At 50.0% G+C, this 18,666-nt stretch overlaps 1 protein-coding gene across 5 annotated transcripts in view; it reads right to left on the bottom strand.

Moving 5' to 3' along the window:
* Nucleotides 1-18,666, bottom strand: part of ACSF3 (acyl-CoA synthetase family member 3) — a 66,220-nt gene that overhangs the window by 32,295 nt on the left and 15,259 nt on the right. For all 5 annotated transcript variants that reach the window (XM_055726718.1, XM_055726716.1, XM_055726717.1 and 2 more), the window contains exons 4-6: nt 18,044-18,198; nt 17,430-17,575; nt 12,007-12,119 (exon numbers count right to left, since the gene is read on the bottom strand). In XM_055726718.1, the coding sequence (XP_055582693.1) occupies nt 12,007-12,119; nt 17,430-17,575; nt 18,044-18,198 (414 nt within the window). The remainder of the gene's footprint in view (nt 1-12,006; nt 12,120-17,429; nt 17,576-18,043; nt 18,199-18,666) is intronic.

Below are 18,666 nucleotides of genomic sequence, written 5' to 3'. Positions count from 1 at the left end.
CCACCACCCATCTCCCTGCAAACGCTGTGCAAACGCCGCCGCCACTGTATCCCATCCGCCCCTTCTCAGCTAGAGATAACTGACTATCAAAATCACCCTCACATTAAAGGCGCTTTAATTACTAGTGCGAGCCTGCAAAGTTAATCCCTTTAGCCGTCAGGCCGCTTCTGACTCCCCCAAAAGGGCTGGGGAGGGGCTGGCAGAGGTAAGAACGGTGAAGACCTGTGAACAGTTGCCTGAGCTTCATCTACAGATCCTGCCAGATTTTGTCTTCTGCTTGTCGGCGCTGAACACGAGAACGGGTGGAAATTTGGCTACTAGAAGTGTCTCCAGCCCCCGCCTGCCCAGCTGAGCCCTGCCCTGCACAGGCATTGCACAGTGCCAGCCCCACCTGCACCGTGCCCTGGATCAGAGCAGCAGAGCTGCCCCAGGGACCAATCCTGCACAATGTTTACCTGCACGCTGCAATGTCTTGTGTGAATCAAGCCTTGAACCAGCTCCAAATTTCTTGTCATATCAACTCAAATTTTGGCAGCGGCTCAACCCACATCTTATCTCGAGCAGAGCTCCTTGGCAGCAGGCACCTCCCTGTTGTGTAATTTAATGATGTTATAGCTGGCTTGCAAACAGTAAAACAGAAAGGCCGTGACGTTATCTTAATAGGATTTTGCTTGCTGAACTCCGAATGTCACCGGCACTGCTCCCCAGTGTAGCAGAGGGGACACAAACCACCCCAGTGCCAGCAGCTTCTGCTGCTTACAAACAGCATAAATTAAAATTCAAAGTTCAAGGCATTTAGCTCCTACAACCCCTTGCATCTGATCCCTGCTAAAATCCCACGTACACCAAGCTAGCTGGCTGCTAACCCACTTTGAAAGCAGGATTTTGGTGGCAGCAGCATGGCTAGTCTGTTTGTTTCCTTCCTTGTCAAATCTCAGCGGCACCCGTTGTTGATACACTGGATCGACGTTGCAAGCAGCTGCTGAAAGCATCAGATTGCTAATTGCACAGATATCCTCCTCTCCCAGTGCTATATTTTAATGCATGTTTCAACCGCTTTAATGCATTCGAGCAACTTTAACACCCAGGCACAGCGTGCCCCCGAAGGTTGCCGTTTGATAGCTTTCTGCTGTAAAACCGATTCGGCAAGTTGAGCTGGGCCAGCCGGCATACTATAGATAAGATTACATTTTCCACGCATGAAAATAAAAGGTTGTAATAAATCCTTTGAAGGACTAAAACTGAGTGATTATAAAATTCATATTTTCCCTGCTTCCATTTTACCTCTTTATTAAGAAGGAAGCGAGGGCAGTTTGTAAATAGCTGGGAATCCCCGCTTGGCAAGCGGCCCTGGGATTTGTTCAAAGTGGCCATTTGTTTTCTTGCGGTCTCTGATATACGCTGCCCCACGCTCCTCCGGGAACTGCGGGAGAGGAGCTTGTAATGGACTGTAATGGAATTAGGGGCTTTTATGGAGGTAGGCTCAGAGCAGCACGTTTTTCGCTGGGAAGCAGGGGAGGCACGGTGGATTCCTAAGCAGAAACATGTGGAAGCCGCAGAGTGAAAGCTGGAAGGCGAGGCTTTAAGGGGAGGTAATAACTTGTTATTGGGCTGATAGGATTGGGAGGAAAACAGACAAGGTTTTAGGAAAAAAGCCAAACACCTTCTTCAGGCTGCAAACAGTAAGTTTCAGGACACATTTAACTTCTACCAGACCCCTCCTTCCCCGCACCCCCCCAAAAATAATAATCTGAACCTCTTTCCTGGGTGAGTACCAAAGGCTGCGGATCAGAGCATCTTCTTCAGGAGGGATGTTAAAAAGGACCTTGCAACTCTCATGCCCCAGAAGCACAAGACAGTGCAGTTGCAGAACAGCAGTTTGCCTGAATGGGCTGAAGAGGAGCAGGGCACCGCAAGGGGGTCTTCTTACCCTGCAGAACGATCATTTTCCTTTTACTCTTCTTTACTTACACCTCTGTCCCTAGGTCCCCACTCCCTGTTCCACCCTCCTGCCCACTTTCCAAACCCTCCGCGGTCCTGGTTGCATGAAGAACCAGTTCCCAGCAGCCAGCCTGCGCCCACAGCTCCCACCATGCTGGGCTCTGAGCAGCCCAGCTTCTTTCACACCACTGCTGCCAGAGCAGGAGAGAATAGCCTGGGGCATGCACCGGCTGGGCACCATCACTGGTAACAACCAAGAAAAGCAAAAGCATTTACATTTGTGGGGAGGAAAGAAATGCCTCTGCAGCCCTGCCGCCTCCGCCACAGCCCTACTGCACTGCTCAGCTTTGGAAGTGCTTGGCATTTTTCCCCACCTTGTAAATAAGTGATTACTGTGATCAAAATAATTAAGCAACCTAGCCTTTTAAGTGACTAATAGAAGACAATAATTTATATGCATGAGGTTTATGGAAGTGATGAAGCCCTTTTAGCAGTTCTCGCAAAGTAGTAACTTTTTTCCATTGTGGGTTGTTGGTTTTTTTGGGTTTGTTTTTTTTTTTAAACATACCAGAGCATGGAAAATAAAATAATGAAGCCAAAGTACTGCCGCGCCTGCCCCTGGCACCCCAGGGTGAAGCTGCGGAGCATGGGTGCCCTGTCACACTCACCACCACACTGCTGCCGAAGCTTGCCTGCTACCAGCGCTTCCAGACACAGGCCCTGTCCCTCATGAGACCACTCACCCGCCCTTTCAAGATTTTGGTGGCCCAGAGTGCTGCAATAGAGCAAAGCCCTGCCCCAATACAGCATCCAACAGCTCAGCCCCCACTGACCTGGAGAAAGCATGGGAGCTCCAGGCTTTGCTCAGACTGCTTTTCCAGACCTGGGGATCACGCTACATCCAGAACTGGTACGGTGGGTGATGGCATGCTCACCTGCCTCCAAAAGGAAGCTGGAAACCAATAATCTGCTTGACAGTGCCTTTTAATCACTGTCTCCCTGGGCCATATTTGAATGGATGTCCTAAAGGTGTGAGGCTTGCTAGAGCATTACCAAATTCCCAGGCAATTTGAACTCTCATGCACATTCATAATTAAAAATTCCCTGCTAAGTTGCTTGGTTTTGTAAAAGCATTATCGCTCCTCTGAGCTCCGTGTCCTGCAGCATCCTGCAGAAGGCTAGCAGGAGGCAATTTAGACACAGAACAATTTTCCTCCTGCTGGAAAAAGGCAGATTTCTGCTCCTTGGGGACACAGCACAGAGAGAAAGAGGGGAAAAAAAACCCAACCAAAAAACCCCAAACCCAGGCTGTAATCTACAAGGCCACATTTCACATCTGTTTTTGCAATGTTAACTTTTATAAAAGGGCTGGGAATAACACAATCAATTTACTTTTCATTTTGGAGGGTTATAAATTTAAAAGCAAGACTGGTGCACAGTGGAGCTGGAACACTGAAACTTATTTTCAGAAAACCCAGCCCTCTACTTAAAGCAAATGTTGCTCCACTGAAAACAAAAGTGACTGTATATATTTTTAGGCAATACTGATTTTTGAAAGTTACCAGGACTGATTAACTCCAGATGATCCCAAAAGAACCACAGAAAACAGTTTGGGAAAGGTCAGTCCTCCCTGCAGTTGCTCCATGGACCCAAAACTTCTTGATCTATATTAACACCATAAATTAGACATGTAACACTATTCCAGAAACGCCATCAGCTCTCCACGCTGCTGTTCTCATCCCTCTTGTTTGCAGGCTTCAGAAGATAATAAACGAGGCGAGATGTCAGCACATCTTCCCACTCCCTCAGCTCTCTTCATTAGACAAAGGCTCCTGACGTGCCCTCACAACGCCCGCTCTGATTTTGTGCTCGGGGGCAGGCAGAGGACCAGGCAAGGATTCAATTAGCAGCCCACCTTCGGTTCGTTTTTCATAAGCCTCACTTAAAAGTTGAGGTCAGCGAGGCTGTGATGTGCTGTGACTACAGACGATCACGCTGCCTCTAATTGCTTCCTTGTGCTAAGCCATCCCGCAGTAGCCAGTGCCTCCTTCCTTTGGCTGGAAGCGCTCTGGGGCAGAGATCGTCCCTTTTTCTTCTGGTCTCTGTGCTTCAGCATCTCCCCACCACATCCAGGGCTCTTTTGCAAACATCTCCAAGACACGCTACAGCAGCGACAGCCTCCACAACCCAATGGAAGTCCAGCAGGCATATCATGGGAGGAGGCACGCAGCCTGAACCCATAGCTCAGAAGGACTCACCTGTGAAGTTGCAAAAATCAAGCAGAAACAAGCACCAGCAACTGTGTTGGCAGGAGACCTGCTTTCATCCCGTGCCTCCCAACACCAAACATGAACACCCCAATCTCCCAGGCTCTCCTGGCACAGGCAAGGACACAGAAAAGGGTTGAAGACCAACACCAGCCAAGATGGGATGAGAGAAGAATCCACCCATCTCTTGTCACTCATGCTGGGAGAACCAGGACTGCCAGCCTAGTGAAAGGGACCGGTCATCCCCCTGCTACAAGGAGAAATGAAAGCATAAAACAATAATAAAGAGATGAACAGAGATCTTGAGGGTGCTACGACAAAGGTTAGCTCAAAGGGAAGACTTGTGGAAAGAGGGTTCTTCTTGACAGATTCAATTTCAATGTGCAAGAAAATAGTCTTCTGGAATCAAGGCTGCTCCTGGGATAAGAAAACTTTTCAGCTAAGAAACAAAGGGACATGATGCTAACACAATTTGCCTCCCTCCACTTCTACTACCAGGAGGAAATAAAATGCAGCTATTTTCACAAATTAAAAAAAAAAATAATCAGAGGACAGACAGAAAGAAGGAAGGAGATATAAATACCTATGAGAATGCAATTACTGACTGAGTTGACTAAAGAACTGGATGAGATCAATGAGAAGCAACTAAAATGTTTATACAGTAATGAAAGCAGCCTGGGCAACCAAGTGGAGAAACTTGAATTACTTGGGCAGGACACAAAATAGGATACCGAGGAGACGAGAGGAACATAGTGAAACAGAAATTGTAACGGGAACATACACAACTGCAGTGTCTAACACTGTGAAGGCTTTGGAAGGAGTTTTTGGAAGGAGCAGAGGCAAATGGAAAATGGGAAAAAATGCGCACAGCTTGAGTTTACCAAAGGTGGATTGCACCAGAAAACCTGAGGAATGATGTCCCAGATAGAAGAAAAGCAGCAGATCTGATTCAGGCTGCCTTCAACAACACATTCCCCACGCTGCCTGCCCAGAAGGTGGCTACTGACGGGACAGATCACAGGGCTGAGAGCAAGATTCATGAGGTGGGGCCAAGACCCAGGTAGAGGAGACTAAGCCCAAAGCATCCCGCAAGCCCCTATGGTAGCCAGCCAGCCTCGCTAGCCAGCCTCCAGCTCTCCATCGCTCAACTTGAATGTCACCCCAAGTCTCAAGTCACAGCGTGACCCTGAATCAGTGACTTGCTGTCCTGATGAAGGCACTGTAAGGGGCTTCAGCACCATATGGCATGTCCTGCACCTATAGCAGCAAGCCGCTGATGGTAGATGGAACTGGGACACTGGAGGTAAGGTTCATCACCGAGAGACCTGCGGGAGGTACCAGTACCTGCAGATGGGATGCAGCAGGGATAAAAAAACAGATGGAAAACTGTACCATCGGGAGGACAGATGTCTGGGAAGTGTAGGAGCACTGAGGACAAAGAACAAACTGGTTTAGGCTGAGGTCTTATCAGGATAGGAAAGGAACAAACCAGGGTGGCTCCCTGGGCCAGGTGGTCACGTCCCCACCAGCATGTCCATACCTGTCCATTTTCAGGAATGCCAGTCACAGCTGGCACGTGCCTATCTCTAGCTTCAGGAGCTACACACCGGAGAAGAGCCAGGTACATCTGCACCAGCTGCTTCAAAATACCTGGATGGATGAGAAAGAAGAATCAACCACACAAGAGGTACATGTGCAACAGCACCTCTATGTGGGACCTGGCCCAGAGAGGTGCCAAGTATCCAAGTCATAGAATCATAGAGAAGTTTGGGTTGAAAGAGACCTTTAAAGGACATCTAGCCCAATCTCCCTGCAAGGAGCAGGGACATCAACTACATCAGGTTGCTCGAAGCCCGGTCCAACCTGACCTTGAATATTTCCAGGGATGGAGCATTCACGATGCTCCTCCTTGGGTCAGCAAAAGATGGGGAGATGCAAAAGGTCCACGGCACCCACCCCCAGAGGCAGCAGCCATGGGGGGTGCCCAGACCTTGGAGGAAGCCTCCAAGACAACCCTGGCAGCTCAGTGGTGACCAAGCACCTCCCCACCGCTTCTCCAGAGATCTGGGCTGAATGTCAGTGAGGTGGAGCCATTCCTGGTCCTCTCCACAGGGGCATCAACAGCCAAGACCTCCGGTTATAACAAAGGGTGACGGTGCCAGCTGCCCCCAACACCCACAGCCCTGCAGAGGTGCTGGCAACCAGCAGCAAGCTGCTAGCAGATGGCAGAGACACAGGGGGCACAGGGAGGAGGGGCCAGGACATACTGGTGGCTTTCGGAAGGGATGGCCGCAGCCGAGCCGGTTCCAGTCCAGGACGACAGCTTGCATATGGATAAACAACGAGACAATTACAACCTGGGGGGGGTGGGGGGCGGCGAGAAAAGCCCATGGCTGCAGCGTCCTCCTGCTGCCAGCTCCTGCAACCCATACGTCCTGCACAGCTCCCTCCGCAGCCTCATCACAAGAAAATTACTTGCCATAAAAGCCCTGGCTAGCGCACTGCATTAGATACAGCTGTGAAACCATTTATCTATTGATAGACCCCTATTGTCAGGGACTAGGGTTTGGCTTTCGTGTGAGTGAACAATCTGGGGAAAAAGAAAAAAAAAAAATCAACAAAAATGACAACCCAAAAAACCTACCAACCAACAAACAAACAAATAAAGAAGGAGAGAGACAATACCCGACAGCTTGCAGGGTTTCCAGGCCTCTGCCAGCTGGGAAGCTAAGCATATGAAATATGCATTGCACTGAACAAAGCAAACTGAAACGTTCAGCACTGGAGAGCTGTAACCCTTTCCTGTGTACCAGAGCCAGGCATGGGGAGAGCGAGATCCCTGGGCTGCCAAAAGTTCAAGGGGGTGGGGGTGGGGGGAAACAGGAGAAAAAGCATCCAGGGCTGTGGGTAAAGATTACTGAGCCTGCCTATATGGTCAGACAGACTCAACAGGCAGCTGCTTAAGGTAGGTTGAAAGTTTAGGAACTGCTTTGGACATGAGCGGCTGCAGGAGTGATAGCTGGGATGGCTCAAAGCAGGCAAAGCTGCTGCCGTCTCCTGACATCCACCTCCACACCTCTGCTCTCCAGGGATGCGTCAGAGGGGAAGCACTTCTCCAAGCACTCGAAGGACAGTATGTCTCCAAGGGACCATGCTCTGCATCACCATGCTCCTGCACAGGCAGGAGCTGGGGGACACTGTGTCACTGTGACACCAATGGCAAGTGCCACCTCCTGCCCACATGGCCCCACCACAGATGGCCCTGTCCCACACCAGGTTACAGAGCATCCTCAGCTGGGAACAGACCACGCAGTGAGGGGATCTCATAGGGCTGGAGCACCTTGCTTCGGCGTTGGCAGTGATGGTGCAGATTCAGGCAGGGCATGGGTGACAGCCTGATCACACACGGCTCCATGTCAGCTCCGTCAACCAGCCTGCAGCCCAACGTGTGGCAGCAATTAGCAGAAGCAGCACAAAAGCCAGCCAGAAAACCTGAGCAAACCGGGTGCAATGGAGCACAAGGCTCATGAGAGCTGCAAGGAGATTGAAGGGCTGGAGCACGTGCATGAAAGGAATCCAGCACTCTAATCAAGGGATGGGAGAAAATGAAGGGAAGAACAGAGATCCAGCAAACTTTCAGCTAAGTAGATTATTGATCTTCAGGGTGTGCCAGAAACCAGCTTTGCAAATTACAGCAGTCCCCTGCTGCAAGCTCAGGCAGTTACCGGATGGCAGAGCAGAAACACTCCCCACCTCCCAGCTCCAGCCACCCACACACCTTCCTCTGCCACTGCCGCGATGCCGCTGAGCTCCCGTTTGCATCTCACTGCGGCAGGACACCCAAACATGTCCAAAGGGTGGCATGAAAGGAACCGGTGCGATGCCCCGCCATCTAATGGGAGAGACAGTGTCAGTGGGGAAGAAACAGCTCAGCAAAAGTCTCGCTGTCTTCTGTTGTCAAGAGGGGAGCAGAAGGCAGAAACCTCAGCCCAACACGAGCGGGGAAGGCGGTGACCTTGCAAGGCTCATACAGCTAAGCAAATCTTTTCCTTGGCAAAGGCAGGCACTCTTTCTGCTCGCAGTCGGGAGGGTTTCTGCACAGCAGAGCCAAGGTGTCAACGCCTCGCAGATTGCCCTGACAATGCGCCTAACCCCCGGCATGAAGATCACCTAGGAGCCGAAAGGCTGGTGAGAAGAGATGCCTTGGAGCCCAACTCCTATCAGGGCGCTCAGCATCCCAACCAGATCTTGCCCTCAGTGCTCACCCTTAGCCCTCTGTACTGCCAGGCATGGCCACCCCACAGCACGGCTGCCCCACAACACAGCCCCGTGTCCCCACTGCGGCCAGGACTGGCTCTGGCTTGGCAGTTTCATTATCATCTGTGCAGCGGCACAGATGTGCACTGCGCTTTCTGTGTACAAAGAGAGGTCCCTGCCCTGAAAGTCATATAACTGTGGCAGACGGCAGGCGCTCCCTGCGCCGGCCCAGCTGCTGGGAGGTGTTTTTTTCCAGCAATCCATTATGTGACATTTGGTAATTTTTCATAGTATCAATGCCAAACCAGAGAGAAATGCCCAGAGCAGGGATGGGGCTGTGGATGCTTGTTTCAAACCCAGGCAGGCAGGCACTGGGAGGGCTGTGTGCCTCCTGCCACCAGCCCCCCCGCCACTGTCCTTACACTGGGACCCCTCTGCCTTTGCCAGGTCCACGCCACTGTCATCCTAGTCCTCGACCAACATGCTGTAAGCCTCAGAGCCCTCCTGCGAGGGAGGTGAGAAGTATTTCTTTATCTCTTTTCATAAGAGACAAGGAAAAGGCCACACCAGGGTCCTCCAGTGGCACAGGCAGAGAGGGTGACATCAACTGGGTCTTCTCATCCCAGGGACAGCCCCTTTGCCATGCAGGAGCTGGTTTTAAACAGAGCCAGGCCTTTCTTAGAGTGGTGGAGCGTGATGAGCACTCAGACTGTCAGATCCTCCTTGTTTTAAATAAATTCCACTGACATACTCTCTTCTGACATAAATTATTAACCAAGCATGATGCACACAGTGTGCCAGCAGCAGCATCTCAGGGCAGGAACAAGCAGCAGGTGAGGCTTTCTGCCTGTGACCGCAGGTGTGAAGCAGTTAAATTACACCATCACTGGGAGAAGAGGTGTGCCACCGCGGCTGCCACCTGCCCGCAAGCGGGCTACGATGGAAAGTCACACTCCATATAAAAACCAAACGCCTGGCATCTCCACGCACCCCTCTGTGCCAAGACATGCTGAGAGCGGAGACCATTTTTCCCACCTTGCCATGGCCCTTCTGGCAGCTCAGGGACAGAGGCAGCCAGCTCTGCTCTGCTCCTTGAAATGCTGTGGATGTCCTGGAGGTACCCAGCCAGCCACCGTCTCCTACAATGGCCTTAAGCAGATGGGACCATTTCTCTCCCTTTATCAAGAAGAAACTCCCAGTTAAGCTGGGACAAGGGTCAAGGTGAGTGAGATAGGGAGAGCCTTTCAGAGTTACCTACCCATCAGCCAATGCCCAAGGCAAACTCTACCATCTCCCCACGTCCTCCCCAGCTGATGTCTTGAGAATTCACCAGAACACCCAAAATAAACCCAAGGGAGAGCCTGATGGAAAGCCAGCCATTAGCAAGGGGTGCGGGGCCAACGCCAGCACTGGCGGGAGCTCCTGGGAGCACTGCGAGACATTGGTATGGACCTCAGCTGCCTGCGCCGGGGACTGAAGGGTGCATGTGAGAAACGGCTGAGATACAAGGGCAATTCCTCTGCCCCAAATATAAACTCAAGCAGCCTGAAGCCAGAGAAAAGTTATGTGAGCCTGAGCTCTCTGGAGCACTTTGGGGGAGGTGGGTTTCCAGCACCAGACACAGGTCATCTGGGCTCCCCTTCTCTGGTCACTCAATACAACCAGAAAGAAGGGGAAGGAGTATTGAGCAGGAAAAAAAAAATTACCTATTTTTCCTCTCATAATTTAGAAGAACAATGTCTATGTTTTATCCTGGAAGTAGCTACACTTTGGGGATTCTTGTGTCTGAGACTTAATTTGTAAAGCACCTAGGCATCCCTTAGGGTAAAAAAAGCATTATAGGATCATTATTAAAATGGACACATATTTCATATCTCAGTTCCACACAAGTGGAAAAAAATGGCCAAGATCTAACTCCAGGATGAGGGGACAAAACCGTGAAACATAACACTCATCCAGCAAAGTGACAAAACAGAGACACTGCTTCCTACTTACTGAGCGTTGCACTGATGCGCTGCTCCAGGTCTCCTGCTTTGCCCACTGCTCTGCCATGCCACAGCAGTGGCACAGAGTAAGAAGCAGCAAACTTTTTTTTTTTTTTTAATAAGAGTCAGAATCCCTGGCCAGAGTGGTCCCCCCTCTCAGCTTTCCCCTGGGCTTGTTTTGCATGTTTGGGGTGGGATCCAGCACTTCATTACAGCATCAGAATGCAGAACATAACCTGCTGCAGCCTGACTACAACCCACACATGGGGCTGCCCATGATCCCACTGGCTTTTCCAGCTGCCAGCACAGATAACCTAGAGGAAAAAAAAAAAAAAAAGGCTTTCCAAGCCTTTCACCAGCACTTAACACCAGCAGCGTCCCTGGTATGCCCTGCCACAGACCGGGAAGCTCCTTTCAAACCCTTGACATGTACCTGGCTAGATGAGAAGCTATTTCCCCAGAGAAATGAGTGAAGCCACACATTTCAGGTTGAATCTCATGCCTGCCTGTCTCCCACCCACACGGCGCACACGGTTGCTGGCATAATTTCTCTCAGGTATACAGCATCTATCTACTCAGCAGAGTCCGTACATCACCTGGCTATTGATCTGCTGGAGGCGACATGACCTGCACCTGCAATGAGGGTGCAAAAGAAGATGCAGCGGGAATGCAGACCCTGTTCAGACAGAGAAAGGGGCTGAGGCAGCAAGACACCCTGGACCCCGGGCTGGGGGCTGCTTCTGCAGCGGGGAACGGCCAGCACCCCAACAGAGGGGCAGCTCACAAGGAAAAAAGCCCAACAGCTTCACCATCAAGGATATCCAGTTTCTGAGGTACCAGAACTGCTGGTGCAGATATCACCTGGCAGATGGAGCTGGACTTTCATGGAAAACTGATGGGTTTCCCCCTGCACTGTTTCAAAATGAATGCAACCCTCAAGGCCACCAGTCCTGCCCTTCCAGTTCTCACTGGTAAACCTCTGATCAAACCCAGTGAAATAAACACAGACCCTATTTCTAGGGTGAGAAATCACTCATCCTCCCCTGCAGACTGCAGATATTTAGTGACTCTTTAGACCAGAAAATCGTCCATCTGAATCCCCTTCTATGCTTTGTTCTTACCTTCTACAGTAGACTTCAGCTTTTTGTCCTGGCTTTCAAAGCGCAGGCACTGCTCAACTCACTACTTTCCTCTCAGTCATCAGCAGCCTTAGCAGACACAATTACCATCATCTTACACTGTAGCCTGTAGCCCTTATGCTGCTTTCACCTCCCACCCCCATGCAAGGGGTGCTGTTCTCTCAGGTGGTGCTCACCTATGCAAGGACAACCCTTGCGTGGTTCCTAAAGCACCATGACTATTGTAGCCCATAAAAAAAAAAAAATACCACAAACAACAACAAAACAAACAAGCAAGAGAAAACTCTTAAATAACATCACTGAGTTCCTGGGAAGAACAGCAGTGCAAGCCTCAGTCCTTGGGGCTTCAAAGGGCTGGGGAGGAGAGAACTTTTCATGAGACAAAGCGAAGCAGCAGAGAACACGGCTGAGCACTACCTGTGTGTTCTTTTCATCTCCCTGAGCATGGATGGTGTAGGAACGACCACCGTTCTTCAAGGTCTCAGTGGCAATGCGCACTTCCACCCCTGGGAGCGGGGTGCCCACAGAACCTACAAAAGAAAACAAGACTGAGACAGTGGACAGCCTCTGGGAAACAACAAAATCGAGGATGCAAAAGAGCAGCTGCTCATCTATCAATGGCATCTGCAGACTGTGCTGGCACTAAAGAACTTCCTAGCAGGGGGTTACCCTTCAGGAAGGCTTCGATCATATCGTATGTCTGCATGCAAATGTCACTGCGGTGCAATACGCTGTTGTTCGCTGAGCAGGCAGTGTTGGAAATGCCTAGGAAAACAAATGTGTCTCCAGCCCTGAACAGTCTCTCTTGGCCATTCTTTGAAGACATCAGCACAGCTTCGTAGCTCAGTAATGAAGCTGTCTTTTTTTAAAAAAAAAACCACCGTGAAACCTACACAAAGATGCGAAAAGAAAGAGCACAATGATTACTACAGTGGCTCACTGCTTCTCTATAGCCTGGACCTGACAGAGAAGGCAAAGGCTTAACAGTGTGAGAATTGCAAGGGATTATCTCAGTTTTATGAGACATCAATACACTGTATATAAAACATCACAGGAGAAAAGCAGAGATCAAAACCACACCATTCTTCCACAGGTTTCAATTTTCAAAGCCAGGGAATCTGACACAGTGTCTCAAACAACTGCTATTAAGCTCCAAGATGGTTCTGTGACCCAGAGCTCCCCTACCTGCAGCCTGCAGCGTTCCCACCCCTTGGTTTAGTGCATGCTCTTCTTGGTGAGCGTCTGAAAGCACAAAAGAAAGGGCAGCTTTGTTGCTGCAACCTCTGTCTGATGGGGGGCTCTGGGCTCAGCAGCAACCAGAAGTCATGGGCATCTGCTGGCTCAGCAGGTTTCGCTCTGCATATCAACAGCACAAGAGGCTTTCATTGCAAGATGAGGCCCTTGACTTTTGCCTCCTGCCAAGTGGGGAGAGAGACATCAGCAAACAGCAACCTGCGGCTCAGGAGAACTGGACAGGTCTGAGCTTAAATCAGTAAGATTTTTTAAGAGATGATCAGTTTTTCCCCCTGAGAGCCTCCAGCTGGTGATGCTTTCTGGGTCTGCTAGTATCAGCTTGGCGTTGGAAAGTCCTTAGAGCACGGTGTGCAAGACCTGGAGCTCAGCACTGTCTGCCCCTTGTCTTCTGTATTTCAGGCATCTGGGTTCCGGTGGCATTTTCCCTGTCCTGGTCTCATTCTCCTGTTCAAGCCCTGGAGATCCGATAACCGTGACATCATGATTTTGTTTGCTACATCGGTCAGTTGCCATGGAAATAGATATGTCGTCGTAGCCCAGATTTATGGCATCCCTGCAGGATCAGCTAAGAGCAGATGGACTATGAGGGAGTGAGATTTTATTGCAGCAAAACTACCCGAACAATTAGCAAATCTGGCAAGAAATAAACAGAAAGCGACATGGCAAGTTCTGTGATGCATGTCTGTTCAGCTTGAAATTGCCTTCAGCATTCAGGTCAGCCAACATGCAGCCAGGTCCTTCTCTTACCACAAGCATCGCCCGGGCTGCTCTCCTCTCGTGGCCAGGCACTGCCAGGAGTCGGAGACAGCAGACTGCAGCAGGGTAAGGAGGGAGAAGCATGAGCCAGAAGAAGTGTCCGGAGGTGCTGTGTAGAGGTATTTATGTGTTACAAACACTCTGGTACCTGCCATGGTAGACTCCAGGAGGACTCAAAGCAAGTACCAAGTCATGGAAAACACACCAAATGTTTGCATGCCGAGCTTGCTGAAGCCACCTTCTAGACTTCTATGGGAACGTTTTCTCCAGTATGAAAAATGCCAACCTGCCTGCGAGATGTGGCAAGGGACGGCAGGCAGACACTGCAGAGTCAGTCTTGCAAAGCTCACGGAGGGAGCAGTAACCAGTGCAATGAACTGCCATGGTTGCCATCTCTGGAACCTTTCAAATCAAGATCAGGTGGATGCCTTCCTGGAAGGCTGCTTCTTCCCTGTGTGCAAGCTACCGACCTCAATGTAGAAATGTAATGGGCCGATGCACAGGCTACAGAACTCAATGATTAGTGCTCACTTCTAGTCTCAGGCTTTGAGAATGAACTACCAAAGATCAGCACAGCACTGTCAAAGAAATCCGAAGACACAGAGAAGGCAACACATCCCCCATGCAGTGTTTCAGATCACTTACAAATACAGCTCCATCAATTTATTTCCTACTTAGCTAAAGTAAAACCAACATTTAAGATAAGTTCCTCATGGAGGGCTGTTTCCTTATATTCAGTCTGGAAGAGGCTTTCTGGTATTTCGGAAAAATGACAAACTTAAAAATCAACATCTGTAAAGGCTGAAAATGCTCACACAACATTGATTAGAGCTACATGAACCTGACAGTATTTATCACATTTGTGCAAAAACAATGACTGGAGCTTCTCAGGCCCATCTGCTTTGTCAAGATGCATGCCGTGCCGACTCCAACAGGTCAGCAGAAGGTTGAGCCTGTTCCCAAAGGAACAGCACCAGAGGTCCTGGCTTCACCAAGACCACAATCAAGGGTGATCAGAAGGCAGTCAACACTCAGCACTGGCTTCCTTTTTTGCCCAGCCATACTCCCAAGGGGAAACTGGGGAGAAATCCCTGCTCCTTCCCCTCTTGCTCCCTCCCAGCTCTCTCCAATTTGCAGGCTCCTGAATGTTAAGAAATGCTGGCAACATGCCCGCAGTGTCAGCTCAGCCAGCATCAGCCAGGCTGCAGTCGGGAAGGAGTGACACTATTATTCTTTCACCAGTTCTCCTCTGTTTAAAAAAGTTGTCAGCTCTTCCCAGATAAATTTAATTGGCCCTGCGGTCTGTGTCCTTCGGTATCTGGGGACCTCAATGCTGTTATGTGCAGTGGTGTCCTGGGAGAATTGAAACAGGCCAACGATAAGGCACTCAACGATCTCACTGTCAACAATACACGGAGTCCCCGCTGTAGGAGCTATTAGCCGCCTCTGATCTAAACCTCCAATTAAAGTGGTGATTAGGCCCAGTGAGGCATTCTGTGTCCATGAATTATTCATCTCCCTTCACAGTAACAGCACCAGGGGGGATTAGAATGAGAGCTGGTGAAAACAGAGGCATTTTAAGCAGGGTTTTAACCATATACAAGCAAACATTTATCTTTCATATCTTTCATCTTTTCTTCTTCTGTAAATTAAAGTCCCCGTCTGCTGTCCCTGCCCCTTCAGACCTGTGCTGCTGGTGGAGAGCAGTGCCACACTGCCAGAGACACTGGGGTGACATGGGCAGGACAGGCAGGCTCCGAGGACTCACCCCTTCCCCAGCCACACCAAGCGGGTGGAAGCGGGCAAGGAAAGCCCCAGAACCTCTCCTCAGAGGCTCATGAAGCAGCAGAAAAGGACATGTGCTGCTTCCACTCCAGAAGAAATCCCCTGGCAAGCGTGAGGACCCCTGGACTTATGCACAGGGTAAAGTGCCATGCTTGCAGTGCTCCTTTTTCAAAATAAAGCTAGTAATCATTTTGGCCAGCGTGCAGGTCTGTGGTCACCACTGCCTAGCATCTGTCCCTGTAACACCAGTACCAGTGCCGTCTAAAGTCTTTTTTCTGGATACTTCACTCTTCCTCCTGCCCAGGCCCTGTACCCAGCCCCTCATTGCATTTGACTCTCAGCTGACTCTCTTGCACTGGATGCTCTGTGGTACCTGGTGACCTTACATCCCAGCCTCTAATGGGGTACTATATCAAAAGCTTTTTCACAGCTCCAGTAAATTATGCCTCAGCTTCACCCATCTGCTTCCCAACTGACACTTCCTGAAATAAATTAATCAAGCCTATTCGATTATATCCTTCTTTCTGTAAGGTCTCTCACTGATCCACACCTTTGTGAGATGCTTTTCTCCCCTCTTGGGGCTGCAGTGAGCCCCTGGGCAGTGGCTGGAGTGACGGTCAGCCAGCCTTTGTCACCAGCCCCTCTGCTCGTAGGTGGACAACAGAATTTGCCCCCAGCTCCCCTGCAGACACTGGTACCCTCACAGATCCTGCCTCAGCTCTATTCAGGAGCAGAGCCATGCAACTCTGGAGTAGGAGCTGCCCTTTTGGGTGATAACATCTGTCTTGCCCATGTCACTTTCAGTCTTACTTCCTTTCTCCTTCTGTCTCCTGGGAAACTTCTAGAGCCTCCACTCATCTTCCCTCCTGAAGATGAATTAAAAGCAAATATAATCAGGCCACAGGGACATTCAAGTGATCTCAGCACTGTCACCCTGTGGCATGGGGCTCACGGACAGCTCAAGCTCATACAGGTGGGAATCTTGTTTCCCTGCATGCAGGGATGAGACTTCTGGAGGAAGGGAAGACTGGCTGGGGTGGAGGAATGACAGTTACTGTGCAGAAGTAAGCTAGAGTTTGCATTTCACACAGCCCCTGAGCTGTTCTCAGGCAGAGGAGCCAGAACAGGGGAGCTGTGGCTTCTCTCCCTGTGAGATCCCTGCAGGGGCACGGCTTCTGCATCCCGGGGGACTGGGATGCTGTGGGAAGCCATGATGCCCAGCACAGCCCCCCTGGGTAACACCAGTCCCCCCAGGACACTGGGGACCAAGACTATGCATATGGTGCTATGCCTGCACAGACAGCATGCGGGGAGGAGAAGGTGGTATAGTGGTGGGCTGGGTTGCTCGGCAGACAGATGGCCACGTTTTTAACCAAAGGGAGGGTGAGGGCATTTTATATTTTTAATGTTGCAGATCAATTTAATTCTAGGTTACATAAAGTACAGATATTGAGAGAAGTCACAAAGTGTAGCTAAGACAAGTAAGACAAGGAGAGAACAGAACCAGAGTGTACAATGAGGTGTGACAATTTCTAATTCCTGAAGAGTCAAGAAACTTGCACTAAAATAAGAGCGAGCAGACATCCTATTTTAAGTGTTCAGTACTGATCAGTTGGACAACAACTGCTGTGTGGAGAATCCTGTGTCAACACTGTACATAAATACAACTCCATAGAGCAGAAGCTGAAGATGCAGTCCCATCACAGTACTTGAACTTGTTAAGGCTTTGGAAATAATAAAGCATCAGTATGGTCTCTGCCTCCTGGACAGAACCAGCCTGGCTGGTCAGGCCATCATGCACCACCGTGAGCTCTGCATACACACCTTTGCCAATCCACCACAGCCAGGGAAACCCACCAGCCACTGCCCATGCCCCCTCCTGGCTTCCCAATCCCAATTCCCCTAGCAGGATCATTGTTCCTACCGTAGCCTGTTCCCAATCATGACAAACAGCAATTAGATGTATACCCTCTGTGATGAGAAAACCCAACAACACTTCACAGCCAAACGCCTCCAAACAGTGTGCACCCTCTAGAGACTCCTACCTGGGACACGAACTCCATGCAAAGGGTTAGAAAGCGCCATCCCAATCTCAGTCATCCCATACCTCTCCAGCAATGTGTGCCCAGTGATCTTCTTCCACTTCTCCAGGACAGGCACAGGCAGGGCTGCTGAGCCTGACACCATTAACCTGCACAAGGAAATCTCGTGTAAGCAAGTATCCAAGATCACCTTTGCTCCAGGGAATGTGCAGTCTAACACAGGGTTACATAAAGCCCGTTCCTACATAAAACCTTAAGACAGACACCCAAAAGCCTTTTAACCAGTACCAAAGATGTTCCTCACATACAGAATATTCTCTGTCTGATATGGGTTTTAAGTTAAGAAAGGACAGCTTCCTAAAAGAAGATCCTCGGGTTGCAGGACAAAGTCCTCAGTCTTGTGCTATGTAGGGTGACATAATGAGCGTGCAGACCCATTCTGGCTTTCCCATACAAGACTAGCTCTTAATTAAATAATGTCACCCTTATTCTTGCCAATGAGACACTAAAGAACAACCACCAGCACAGCAAAGAGGTGATGCTGAAAACTCGGCAGATCCACTGTGGAGACAGCCAGCCACCAGCAGCTCCTGCCCAAAGGGGCATTGCTCACCCACCTGATGTTCTGCTGGCAAAAGGCATGCACAAAATCCTGGACTTGGGGCTGAGAGAAGTGCTTGTCATAATACTCTATCAGCTTGGCATAGATAGTGGGCACTGCCATGAAGACACTGATACAGGGAGCTTGGGAACTTAGGAACTTCTTCCAAACCTAGAAAGGAAGGACACACACGTATAAAAATACACCTCAACCTAAAGTGTAGAGAGAAGCAATTGTCCACGTTGTCAATGCTACACTCCCTCAGCACCTTTGAGAAGAGGTTCACAAGTGAGGGCGCTACAAATGCTTCACAGGGCAGTAAGCCCTGCCCCTGCTCCTTTGTATGGTGCAAGGAGAAACTGAGGTACAGGAGTGCAACAGGCTTGTCCAAAACAAGGCCACCCTGGGCTGGTCACAAACAGCCAAACCTCCGCTATCTAAGACTTCTGGAAAGTGCAAACAACTGAAAGCCTGTTGTGTGCACCTCATCCACGTCCGGAGCAATGGCTCTCAACCTTCATCATGCCCTTTTTGCCCAAAGCACGATATTCAACTTTCTCATTCCACCAGAGGATCACCCACCTGCTTTCACTCTCAGTGAGCACAAGATAATGGAAATGGCATTTTTTAGTACTTTCA

Source organism: Falco cherrug, chromosome 14 (assembly GCF_023634085.1).
Source record: "Falco cherrug isolate bFalChe1 chromosome 14, bFalChe1.pri, whole genome shotgun sequence".
NCBI lineage: Eukaryota > Metazoa > Chordata > Aves > Falconiformes > Falconidae > Falco > Falco cherrug.
Note: the sequence above shows the minus strand (reverse complement) of the source record. Positions and strands in the feature narration are given on the sequence as shown.